At 37.7% G+C, this 13,502-nt stretch overlaps 1 protein-coding gene across 2 annotated transcripts in view; it reads left to right on the plus strand.

Annotated features, from left to right (window-relative positions):
- The window catches only part of LOC105002404 (lymphocyte antigen 75), a 125,060-nt gene that overhangs the window by 60,747 nt on the left and 50,811 nt on the right, over positions 1-13,502 (plus strand). For both annotated transcript variants that reach the window (XM_010858990.1, XM_010858991.1), the window contains exons 24-27: positions 3,615-3,744; positions 4,803-5,029; positions 11,305-11,470; positions 12,905-13,072. In XM_010858990.1, the coding sequence (XP_010857292.1) occupies positions 3,615-3,744; positions 4,803-5,029; positions 11,305-11,470; positions 12,905-13,072 (691 nt within the window). The remainder of the gene's footprint in view (positions 1-3,614; positions 3,745-4,802; positions 5,030-11,304; positions 11,471-12,904; positions 13,073-13,502) is intronic.

Below are 13,502 nucleotides of genomic sequence, written 5' to 3' on the forward strand. Positions count from 1 at the left end.
AGAAGCATCGATTCTTCGGCACTCAGCTTTCTTCACAGTCCAACTCTCACATCCATACATGACCACAGGAAAAACCATAGCCTGGACTAGACGAACCTTTGTTGGCAAAGTAATGTCTCTGCTTTTGAATATGCTATCTAGGTTGGTCATAACTTATACCAGTATATTAATAATTTCCAACATTTATTGAGCAGCTAATGTGTCATACATTCTACTAATGCATCACATGTATCATTTCATTTGATCTGCACAAAAAATGTGAAACAGTCTGCACTCCTCTCCTATCTTAGAAATGCAGAGACAGAGAGTCACATAACTTGCCAGAAGTCATTCACGGTATACATGCAGAGTTGGTTTTTAAATCTGAGTCTGTAGAGGCAGTATTCTTAGCTTCTTTACTACATTGCCTCTACTAAAGTGCTCTAAGGAGCATTATCTTTAAAGATGCTTGCTAATTTGTTAGTTTAAGTGATATCATATTTTCTGATTTCTAGTAAAAGCATTTGTTAGGTTTCTATTTCTCTGATTTCTAATAAAAGCATATAAATTCAGTAATAATTTTAATTTCATCAAATGTGAATTTTTTATTCTTTGAAAATTTATCTGTCAAAGTCTTGTTGTAGTTCTTACTGTTTTTATGACTGTGCAAACATTAACTGTGCAAACCCTGTGTTTCTTGTATTTACTGCAAATATTTTCATAGGATTTTTCTAAATAACAAAAATATTACAGAAATAAGTTTTGATTTTTTGTTGCATGTTTAACTCTGTTTATTTCCTTTTTTCTCCACTCTTTTAAGGTTATAATGTTAGTTAGTTAAGTATATGCCTTTATTTTCTTCATTTTGTTTTATAGCTTGCCTTTTTATTCTGACATGTTCCATCAATGGTATATGGTATATATTGTCAATGGGTACTTAATCCTGTTCCTTAATCCTGGCCAATTTTCTGGCATCATTTATTGCATATACTTCCATTTGTTAAAATCAATATAGAATGCCTTCTTTATCATATGTGAAGTGTGTGTGTGTATGTGTGCATCTATGTATGAGACATACTCCTGTGTAGCTCTCACACTGCTCTAAATACTACCATGTTCCTGTATTTCAAAAAAATATAATAGGATTAGTTATCCTTTATTATTTGCTTTTAAAAATTTTTAGCTGTTATGTCTATTCTTCAAGGCAAACTAGAATTGTTTACTTAATTTCCACTCTAAACAATTAAACAGCAAATATTTGGTGAGAATTTGACAAAATTTTAGGAAGAACTGATATCTCTTTATTAATCTTTCCTCAAGAATATGGTGTAACATGTCTCTCCACTAATTCAAGTCTTCCTTTTAAATTCCTCAGTGATGTTTTCATAGAAATTATCTTTCTTATTGCCATTGAGAATGGCAGCTTTTAAAAATTTTCTTATTGATGTATAGGAAACCTATTGTTTGGGAATTTTTGTACATTTATTTCATAGGTATCCCTCTTACTAAAAACTCTTACTACTCAGAGTTTTTCACTAGATTTTATTGGGTTTTCTAATTAGATAATCATAATTTGCAAATAACAGTTCACACTTCACTACATGTGGTAAGACTTCCAGAACCATGGAGTATTAAATAATATCTTACACTTGATCTGGACTCTAATAGGATTATCTTTGTCCTATAGTCTTTCATTTTTATATTTGATGTGTACTTTTTGTTCAAGATATATCATTCTGTAACTAGTTTATCTTAAATTTTTATTCAAGGATAAGTAGTAGATTTTCTAAAATTTATTTTCAACATCTATTAAAATTGTGTAATATAGTTTTTCCCATTAGGCCCATGGATGTGTGGCCCATTGATAGATATTGTGTTAAAACCATTTTTATCTCCTAAATAAAACCTAATTACTGAATCCTAAATAAAACCTAATTTCAGTAATAAAACCTAATTACTGAAAGTGGATTATTATTTAACTACTCTACTGAATTAGATTTGTTAGAATTTTATTTGGGAATATTTTCATCTCTGTTCATAGAGTTAATTTTTTAATGCCATACTGTTAGATTTTTTTTTTCTGATTGTGTCAGCTTCATAAGATGAACTAGGTAGTTTTCTGCCTTTGTGTTTTGAGATTATGACTCAGCCTGGGAAGTTATCTTTCTCTGAAAGTTTGAAGGAACAAAACCACATGGTATTATAATCCTGTTCCAAGATCATTCTTTAATCATAAAGGGATTTGGTACAGTAGTTGAGAGCTAAACTCTAGAGTCAGAGTGTCTGGATTTGAATTCCATTCAGCCATTTAGTATGCTCTAGGAAGTTCACTTCTCTTAAGCCTCAGTTTTTTATTTATAAAGATGCCCTGGAGGAGGGAAAGGCTACCTACTCCAGTATTCTGGCCTGGAGAATTCCATGGACTGTATAGTCCATGGGGTTGCAAAGAGTTGGACATGACTGAGCAACTTTGACTTTCAGGTGGTGCTAGTGGTAAAGAACCCACCTACCAATGCAGGAGATGTAAAAGACATGGGTTCCCATGGACAGAGGAACCTGGTGGGCTACAATCCACGAGGTCGCAAAGAGTCAGACATGACTGAAACAACTTAGTATGTATGCATGCTGCTAAGTCGATTCAGTCGTGTCCGACTCTGCGTGACCCCATAGAGGGCAGCCCACCAGGCTCCCCCATCCCTGGGATTCTCCAAGCAAGAACACTGGAGTGGGTTGCCTTTTCCTTCTCCAATGCAGGAAAGTGAAAAATGAAAGTGAAGTCGCTCAGTCATGTTGTGACTCTTAGCGACCTCATGGACTGCAGCCTACCAGGCTCCTTCATCCATGGGATTTTCCAGGCAAGAGTACTGGAGTGGGGTGCTATTGCTTTCTCTGATGTATGCATGCATGTAGTATTTTTAAAAAATATATTATAGCTCCTTGGATAAGCTTCAGTTCAGTTCAGTTTAGTCGCTCAGTGGTGTCCAACTCTTTGCAATCCCATGAACCGCAGCACACCAGGCCTCCCTGTCCATTGCCAACTCGGAATAAGCTTACTTTTCTTATTTTTCTAAGAGTAATACGTTTCAAACATTTAGAATAGTGTAGGGATAATATACTTTGAATAAATTTTCATGTCTAATGTTACTTATTTGTGGTCAACAAATGAAATCTAAATAGATACTTTTATTTATGGATGTTTCATAGTGACAAGTATAGGATCAAAGCTTTAAGGTGAGTTCTCTCTTGTATGGGACACCATTTGTCATTATAAAAAGTTTGTAAGCATCTAATGAGTTAAATTAATTGTCATCACTTTTTGCTTACTTGCAATGTTAAGTATGAGAGCAGAGTGTTAAATATTACTATAATTGCTTTTGTCTTCTAACAGGTTTTCTTATCTGTTTTGAAGATGTATTATCAATATTACTACTATTTTGGTTTGTGATTTCTAAAGTTAATTGCCCTTTTCCCATGTTTTGAAAGTTTATCAGGATTTTCTTAGTGATTTCATGGTCAACTCCCTAATGGATTTTTCTATAGGAAGAAAAATCCAATTTGGAATATAAAATTATCTTACTGGGATCCTCAGACTCTTAGTTTAATGATTGCTTATACATATTTGCCTTTTTGTTTAGATTTTTGATGAAGAGGCATCTTACCACTGTGCTGTAATGCTCAACCTCCAAAAATCACCTTTTACTGGGATGTGGAATTTTACTTCCTGTAGTGAACACCATACTCTGTCTCTATGTCAGAAATACTCAGGTATAGATCATTATTTAGATAACTATGGTACTTTATGTTGTTAGAGATGTACAGTATGTTTTCACACAAAAGAATCTTATAAATTAATTAATATTTGTAATCATATATCTTCTTTAACATTTTAGCATGGCTACATCCATGTGAGTCAAATTAGCTCAAGTATTGAATACAGTGTGATTTTCTTTCAAGATCATTGCCATAATTAAATATCAAAATTAAGTATTTAATGGAATTTGTTAATAGGAGTTGTCTAATGACAGTAAATTATGGTTGCACTTTGTTCTTTTTACTCTGGGATTTTTCAGATTTTGCTTTCTATCATGAGGAAAAGAGGAGAAAAAAATGTTTGTAACTGAACTTGGTGTAAACATTCATGGTTAAATTTAGCTCTCAAAAAAATAAAAGGATATGAAGCATTATAAATGGATCACACACTAAGCCTTATCCTATAATCCACATAAAAATAAAATATGTACTTAAAAGTAGACATCATCTATATTTTCAAAATATTTTTTATTAAATTGTTTTCATTGGTCACAGTAAGTTTTTAACAAATGATTTTAAAAAAGAAATCCTTTGTCATATAATGAGAATCTCAAGTAGCTAATTCATGTGCTTCTGAAGAACTTTTTGCTAAATTAATCTTTACTCATTTGTCTTATACTTTTTAGTAACTGCCTTAATTCAGAGAAGTATTGCAAATCAATAAAGCAAATATATCCTCTAAGGGTGGTTTCATACATTTTTTGTGGGTTCTCCCAGATGAAAACTTGTAAAGGGAGACTTAACACCTTCTCTTGTTGAAGCAGTTCAAAGAAAGAAAGAATCTGACACCAATCTGAAATGGTAATCTTACTGCACTCCAGTTTTATTTTTCCCCTTCCCAAATCAGATCAACTAAAACAGAATTATTTATAAAACATACCTAGTTATCCTACCCAAAGTCTAAAACAAATAGATAAGTAATACCTAAAGTACATTATTATAGGGAGAAATTTCAGAAGCTATCTCATGACTTACCAAGGGGGTGTTTTTTTTTTTTTTTCTTTTTCACACAGAAATTGAAAGCAGACAGACCTTGTGGAATACTACAGAGACTATGAAGTATCAAAATAACCTGTACAAAATAATCCTGAAGACCCTGACTTGGACCGATGCTCTAAGAGAGTGTCAGAAAGAAAACATGCGCCTGGTGAGCATCACAGACCCTTACCAGCAGGCCTTCCTGACTGTGCAGGCAGTCGTTCGCAACTCTTCTTTGTGGATTGGACTCTCCAGTCATGACGTAAGTTTTCAGTCCCGATTGCCAGGATTGGGTGACGGAATGTGACATTTTTTTATTGCACACAGCATCTCTCCTGTCAGACTAAAAAAACCCAGAGATCATAAAATCTTACTCCAGTGAATGAATTTCGTCAAGTATGTAATTTTTAGTGGCAATCATTTTCCCACTGATTTGCTGCTTTATTGTTTAGCTTTAGAAAAATGTCGAATGGTATGTAACTGAGCACTTCTTTTTATTTATTCTAATCAAAGATGGAGCTGGAATCTGGAGCTGCCATCTCTCCTCAGCCAATGAAAAGCAGAGGGGAAGGGCAGTTACAAAATCACAGGGGGTTGGATGAGTGGAAGCCCATGGACGTCATTAAAGGGCTTTTTATCCCTTTCTGAATAAGCAAAGTGAAATTAAGCCACTCTACAAAGGAATTAGAAGAGCAATTCACCCTATCTCCAACTCTGATCTTGGGTACTTCTCATTCATCTCTTAGCCCAACAACAAATGCTAGTCTCCTATTAATTCCTGACACTGAATTACATACATATAGCATGAACAGGAATATTTATGCTCCTAAATCTTTTGGCTAAAATTAATAGGGAATTGTCTTTAAAATAGAGCTCTATTATTTCTGTCAGCATCGTAGTCCTTTTTTGCCTCTTTTCTGAGCCTTCTTTGTAATGATTTGATGCTTTGCCTGCTGAAACGAATTTAAAGTTAATATCTAGGGCTGGTATATAAGGCTGCATATGTTGTCTATTGATAGGGGTGCCATTTTCAAAGATGGTAATGTGAACTTTGCTTCCTGCATCTGTGCAGCGAGTGACCCATAAAGCCCAGTTAGATAAGTGTCACCTAAACCAGTATTCCTAATCCACTCTTAGAGAGAAGTTAATCGGGAGAGTAGGAGAGAAGCATCCATGGCATTGTGAAGCAAACCTGAGGCATGGAGGCTGTAGGATAACCCTCAGTGTACCAAGATGGTTTTAGGGTTGTCTGGAGAAAAAGTAATGAAAGACGATTCAATCCTTGCACAAACCCCAAGTTGAACTGAAGAGTGGATGAAAAACTTAAACTCAGAAGTGAACATAATCTTTGACAAACTTTAAATTTATTACCACCAGCATTTGTCAGAAGCTCAATTAAAAAAAAAAAAACAGTACTTAGAAACTGCTTGAAGAATCAGTTCAGTTCAGTCACTCAGTCATGTCCAACTCTTTGCAACCCATGAACTACAGCACGCCAGGCCTCCCTGTCCGTCACCAACTCCCAGAGTCCACCCAAACTCATGCCCATCGAGTCGGTGATGCCATCCAGCCATCTCATCCTCTGTTGTCCCCTTCTCCTCCTGCCCCCAATCCCTCCCAGCATCAGGGTCTTTTCCAATGAGTCAACTCTTCGCATGAGGTGGCCAAAGTATTGGAGTTTCAGCCTCAGCATCAGTCCTTCCAGTGAACACCCAGGACTGATCTCCTTTAGAATGGACTGGTTGGATCTCCTTGCAGTCCAAGGGACTCTCAAGAGTCTTCTCCAACACCACAGTTCAAAAGCATCAATTCTTCGGCGCTCAGCTTTCTTCACAATCCAACTCTCACATCCATACATGACCACTGGAAAAACCATAGCCTTGACTAGACGAATAGTTTCTCCAAAACTCTGGATTTTAAAATATACCCTTAGTTCAAGCCAGATTGTCAGCTTGAACAGCTTCCCTAGACTTCACAGTATCAGTTCCTTCATAGCATTGCTTTTACTTCCTTTCTCTTTCATGTTTGGCATTATGTGAAACGCATCACTGTGTCTCTTGTGAAGCTGGTAATCAGTTATTACATTTCCTAGTTTTAATCACATTAAACCTTTTAAAAGAAAAGCAGTGTTGTCACTGGAGAAAAATCGTAAAGTTAGAATAAATTTAAAAAATAAAATTGAAATCACCTGTAATCCCCAGTATCTAGTGATAAACCCGTTTAAATGTTTAGTATATATCCTTCAGGTTATTTTTCTGTGCACATGTATTTATTTTTAAGACAGTTGGTATCATACAGTTTTGTAACTTTTTTCCCCCACTTGATGATTTTGGTCTTCTTTCTTATTCTGTTTTCAATCTTCACCTCTTTTTCTCTTTTCCCTTTTGCTCTTCAACATATTTTATGTAGCTATTTATTATATATTTTCATAAACTGCCTTAAATCTTTGGCACATGGCAGGATATAAAGAAATGAAAGTTTATACTAAAAACAGTGGGAGGTTTTGAAAGATTCTAAGCATGGTAGTAACAACATCGGATTTTGACTTGACAAAAATTATGCTGTGGAGAAGCTGGGGAAGGAAGTGAGAAGTCCTGAGACAGAAGACCAGTTAGAGTTTCTTGTAGACATCAGTGCAGGAAATGATGATGGTCTGGACTGAGGCGTGTTTACACTGTCTGCAGCACAGCAGTTGCGGGTTATAGGAAGTCCGGAGTGTGACTGTGACAGCAGGTCACTAGTACATTGAAGTGAAAGTCTAGAAGAGGAAGTCAAGAAGGTTTGGGAACAGGGTGAGTCAACCACATGAACACAGAACTCCCTAAGTTAGAGGTAAGACCAGGAGGACAGAGCAAGACATGGGGCGTCTCCTTAGTGAATGTCAGAGATGGGCAGGGGGCCAAGACCTCAGTGAATGTCAGAGAGAAGCAAGGACTCTGGGCGGTTGCAGTGATAAGGGCATAAACCTCAAAGGAAATTACTAAAGTAGATAAAAATACCCATGACCTCATTCTCATGGCTCTGTGGTATCTGAGATTAAGAAAAGCAAATAGCCTTCCCTTGTGGGTGCTGAAAGGAACTTGCTCTGTTAGAAAAGACAGGTTTTAATTAAGATCCATCAAGGTCTAGAATTCAGTGAAGAGATATTTACAGTCTTAGTAAACAGACTTAGTGTTCAAAAAAGAGATGGAGGGAATGGGATGGCTTATCTACAAGGAACAGAAGTTCCAAAGGTCCAAGGACCTGGGTTAGTTGGGAGTGTAGCAAGGGAGAAGGAATCCAGGGTAATACCCAGTACTGGCAACATCACAGGGACAAAGGGCCACATTTGAGGCCACTTGGTTTAGAAATTAACTGGCTACAACTTTACAACTGGAATGCTCAGTTCAGTTCAGTTTAATCGCTCAGTTGTGTCCAACTCTTTGCCATCCCATGGACTACAGCACGCCAGGCCTCCCTGTCCATTGCCAACTCCTGGAGTTTACTCAAACTCATGTCCATTGAGTCATTGATGCCATCCAACCATCTCGTCCTCTGTCATCCCCTTCTCCTCCTGCCTTCAATCTTTTCCACATCAGAGTCTTTTCAAATGAGTCAGTTCTTCACATCAGGTGGCCAAAGTACTGGAGTTTCAGCTTCAGCATCAGTCCTTCCAATGAATGTTCAGGACTGATTTCCTCTAGGATGGACTGGTTGGATCTCCTTGCAGTCCAAGAGACTCTCAAGAGTCTCCTCCAACACCACCATTCAAAATCATTAGTTATTCAGCACTCAGCTTTCTTTATAGTCTAACTATCACATCCATACATGACTACTGGAAGAACCATAGCCTTGACTAGTGGATCTTTATTGGTAAAGTAAGTCTCTGCTTTTTAATATGCTTTCTAGGTTGGTCATAACTTTTCTTCCAAGGAGTAAGCATCTTTTAATTTCATGGCTGCAATCACCATCTGCAGTGATTTTGGAGCCCCAAAAAATAAAGTCTGTCATTGTTTCCATTGTTTCCCCATCTATTTGCCATGAAGTGATGGGACCAGATGCCAGGGATCTTAGTCTTCTGAATGTTGAGTTTTAAGCCAACTTTTTCACTCTCCTCTTTCACTTTCATCAAGAGGCTCTTTAGTTCTTCTTCACTTTCTGCCATAAGAGTGGTGTCATCTGCATATCTGAGGTTATTGATATTTCTCCCAGCAATCTTGATTCCAGCTTGTGTTTCTTCCAGTCCAGCGTTTCTCATGATGTACTCTGCATATAAGATACAGCCTTGACGTAACTCCTTTTCCTATTTGGAACCAGTCTGTTGTTCCATGTCCAGTTCTAACCGTTGCTTCTTGACTGCATACTATTTCTCAACAGGCAGGTCAGGTGGACTGGTATGCCCATCTCTTTCAGAATTTTTCACAGTTTGTTGTGGTCCACACAGTCAAAGGCTTTGGCATAGTCAATGAAGAAGAAGTAGATGTTTTTCTGAAACTCTCTTGCTTTTTCAATGGTCCAGCAAATGTTGGCAATTTGATCTCTGGTTCCTCTGCCTTTTCTAAATCCAGCTTGAACATCTGGAAGTTCACAGTTCATGTACTATTGAACCCTGGCTTGGAGAATTTTGAGCATTACTTTACTAGCATGTGAGATGAGTGCAATTGCGCATTAGGTTGAGTATTCTTTGGCATTGCCTTTCTTTGGGATTGGAATGAAAACTGACCTTTTCCAGTCTTGTGGCCACTGCTGAATTTTCCAAATTTGCTGGCATATTGAATGTAGCACTTTCACAGCATCATCTTTTAGGAATGCTGGTGGAGAACAATTCTGGATGAAATAGTTGGTGGTGTTGAGGTTTGACTGCCTTTGCTATTTTTCATTCACTAAGGGGACTGTATGTGGCCTTTGCCCAATGTTCCGCTTAAGCCAGTAATGCTAAATTGCCATGGGCTTCAGGAAAGCATGCCTCAGTGGGTCGGTGTGTAAGGCCTGGTGCCCTGGCAGCACCACAGGAGAGCTCAGGCAGGCCTATACTTCACAACCCATCACCTGCACATCTGTAGCTACCTTGAAAGCGTCTCTCAAGACAGGTGGTCATGCTTTTATCCGGATGCAAAGATAGATGTTCACAGATTTCTAGCACACAATAGAATGTACTGAATAAGGAAGTTTCTCTTCAAAGACAAGTGTGAAAACAGTGGTATGAGATCCACAGGGCCTGAGAGTTTAAAAAGGAGCTAACAGGGGTTGGGGGCAGGAGGAAAAGGGGACGACAGAGGATGAGATGGCTGGATGGCATCACTGACTGGATGGACGTGAGTCTGAGTGAACTCTGGAAGTTGGTGATGGACAGGGAGGCCTGACATGCTGCGATTCATGGGGTCACAAAGAGTCAGACATGACTGAGCGACTGAACTGAACTGAACTGAACAACCATGTAGCTCTTATTGTGTGCCAGCTAGCCACTGATTTATGTGTCTTACATGTTACCCCATTGATTCTAACCCATGAGATTAAGTGTCACATCCATTTAATAGAAGAGGGGATGGAAATGTGGCAAGGTGAGGCAATGGCACCCCACTCCAGTACTTTTGCCTAGAAAATCCCATGGACAGAGGAGCCTGGTAGGCTGCAGTCCATGGGGTCGCTAGAGTCTGACACGACTGAGCAACTTCACTTTCACTTTTCACTTTCATGCATTGGAGAAGGAAATTGGCAACCCACTCCAGCGTTCTTGCCTGGAGAATCCTGGGTACGGGGGAGCCTGGTGGGCTGCCGTCTCTGGGGTCGCACAGAGTCGGACACGACTGAAGCGACTTAGCAGCAGCAGCAGCAATATCACAATCAAAAGCTGACAAATGACTGAACCAGAATTCAAAACTAGTACGCTTAGCTCCAAACCCATGTTCTTTCCACTACTACATATTATCTCTAAGTTAATCAGCACTCACAGTGGTCCTCACTCCATTTTAACTCTCTGATTTCCAACAACCAATGGTTCTAATTATGTGTGAGGCAGCAAAGTATAATGGTTTAGACCATGGACTCCAGGGTCTAATGGCCTGGATTTGAATCCCAGCTCACTATGGTTTTACACTCTGTGTGATGGTACATGACTTCAGTTTCCTCAACTATAAAATGGATATATGATAGTACCTGGGTGCCTTATATGGTTGTTGTAAGAATTATATAATATTTGCAAAGTACTTAAAACCATGCCTGATATGTAGTAAGTGCTTTGTAAATATGTGCTAAATATAAGGTAAAATTAAAAGTCACGCTCAGTCGTGTCCAACTCTTTGTGACCCTGTGGACTGTAGCCCATTAGGTTCCTCTGTCTATGGAATTCTCCAGGCAAGAATACTGGAGTGGGTAGCCATTCCCTTCTCCAGGGGATATTCCCTACCCAGGGATCAAACCCAGGAGTCCTGCATTGCAGGAGGATTCTTTACTGTCTAAGCCACCAGGGAAGCCCTTAGATCGACCACAAGGGTCAAAATCAAACCATAGGGACAAGATGAAGGATTGTCACTTAAAATATATTTCTCCACCTTCCAGGATGAACTCAATTTTGGTTGGTCAGATGGGAAACATCTTCAATTTAGTCGCTGGGCTGAAAATAACGAACAACTTGAAGACTGTGTAGTATTAGACACTGATGGATTCTGGAAAACATCTGATTGCGATAATAATCAACCAGGCGCTATTTGCTATTATTCAGGAAGTATGCTAATTTCAAGTATTTTAATTCTTTAATTGTTATCAGTCTTATGAGTAGTGGAATTTGGGGGAAATGGATTTGAAATCTTGTTTTAAAATTATAAAGCAATTATAAACTTGTCCTTTTTACAACAAAATTTATTGTGAAAATTTGTAATCAAGAATCATTAAATGTTAAATATTTTGTCATTAACTTGTTATTTTAGATATATTTTATCTTTATTTCCGTCAACAGATGATAGTAATTGACCTTTGAGTTTAAAGTCCTTGTTAGCCTCATTTTGTGTACCTTTTTGTTTATGTTCTTATGGAAAACTTACATCTGTGGGCATTCTTTTGCAATTCTTTTCAATACTTCACATTTGTTTTATGAGTCACTGCTAAGATTTATTTGGTTGCGAGTAACAGTAATGAGCTCACTTCAGAGAAACTTAGATCTTCAGAAACGGGATGGGGATAGAGCTGCACCTTCGAGGAAAACGGGTCCGTAAGCCAGAGGTCTTCCACCTCTCTGTTCTGTTTCTGTCTGTGGATCTGCACTCTTATCTTTATATACTTCCTGCTTCTCTGCACATGGTGAAACATGGCAGCTCTGCAGCTTTCGATTTTAGCCAGAACTGGAGGTGAATTGACTGAACTGAATCCCACTTTTCATATCTGTAGAGAGAATCTGATAGACTCAGCTGAGTCAGATATGCAGTCTCTAGCCCAGTCAGAGGAAAGTGGTTTTACAACTTTTAGGGGCCCACACTTGTGGGTTTGTGGTTAGAAAAAAAGACTAATTCACAAAGGGAGTTGCCGTGAGCTGGGAGAAATACTGTACTGAATGGTCTCTACCACATATTGAATCAGTTTGATTGGCTTTGAGTAGAGCATATCCTTATTTGCATCTTTTTTAATGTATAGCCTTTTCATAAAATGAAAAAAAAAAGCTGAATTTAGATTTTCTAGGTGTCAGATTTTAAATTATTTCTATTTGCTTTGGTTAGAGCAATAACTTGTTTAGAACATCACATATTTCATAAATATTTCTTTAAAATTAGAGAAGATGTCATTAACCAGAAAACTGAAGGTGAATTCCCAAAGTTATATTTAGGTACCTATTATTATGTTTGTATTGTTTCTCTGAAGTGGCCCCTTGTATTTGAAGTCTGGCAATGCAGGAACACAGAAACTGCATTTAACCTAATAACACTTCATTATCCATATTATTCTACTCATTCCACATCAGGGGAAAGAAAATTGTATTAAATAATTTCTTTCCTACAGAAAGCCAGTTAAGAGGTCACATTTTATTCAAGCATAAACAGAACAAGCATCGCCAAGTTATTATTTCTTGGCTTCCTGAATATTTCCTACAAATCAAGTCTAATTACTATGAACATGATTTAATATTTATATATGTAATTAGAATTCTTACCATTAATTCTTTTTCTAGATGAGACTAAGAAAGAGGTCAAACCAGTTGCCAGTTTTCAGTGTCCATCTCCTGTTCTAAGCACTCCATGGATACCATTTCAGAACTCTTGCTACAATTTCTTGATAACAGAAAATAGATACAGAGTGCCAACACAAGATGAGGTTCATTCTAAGTGCCAGACACTGAGTAAGTATGCTATATAGCCATTGTATGTTGCATCACGCTCTTAAAACTAACCAAACTCGCCTGAGTGTATTATAAATATTTCTAATTAGCAGTAGTAACTAGAACTCAAAAATACCCATCTCCTCATTTCTTCATTGTCAATGACAAAGTATTAAAATTTGTGTTTAGTGAGAATGGTAACAGTATAGGAGTTCCTCCATTTTTAACCTGTCCATTCGAGAACTAGTGTGTCTTTCCGTGTATAAACAAAGTGGATTCTACTTACAAGGGAAAAGAAATGACACTGAGACTAGAGAATGGGATGTTAAATCAACTTAGGCTGTGGGCAAAGAGAAAATAGGTCAGTCTGAGTGGTTGAAAGCTTAGATAAGCTGTAAAGAAGCACCTCTGCTTAAAAGAAATACATATTTCATACTTTTAGCTCTCAAGG

Source organism: Bison bison, unplaced genomic scaffold, assembly GCF_000754665.1.
Source record: "Bison bison bison isolate TAMUID 2011002044 unplaced genomic scaffold, Bison_UMD1.0 scf7180017864452, whole genome shotgun sequence".
NCBI classification, from domain to species: Eukaryota; Metazoa; Chordata; class Mammalia; order Artiodactyla; family Bovidae; genus Bison; species Bison bison.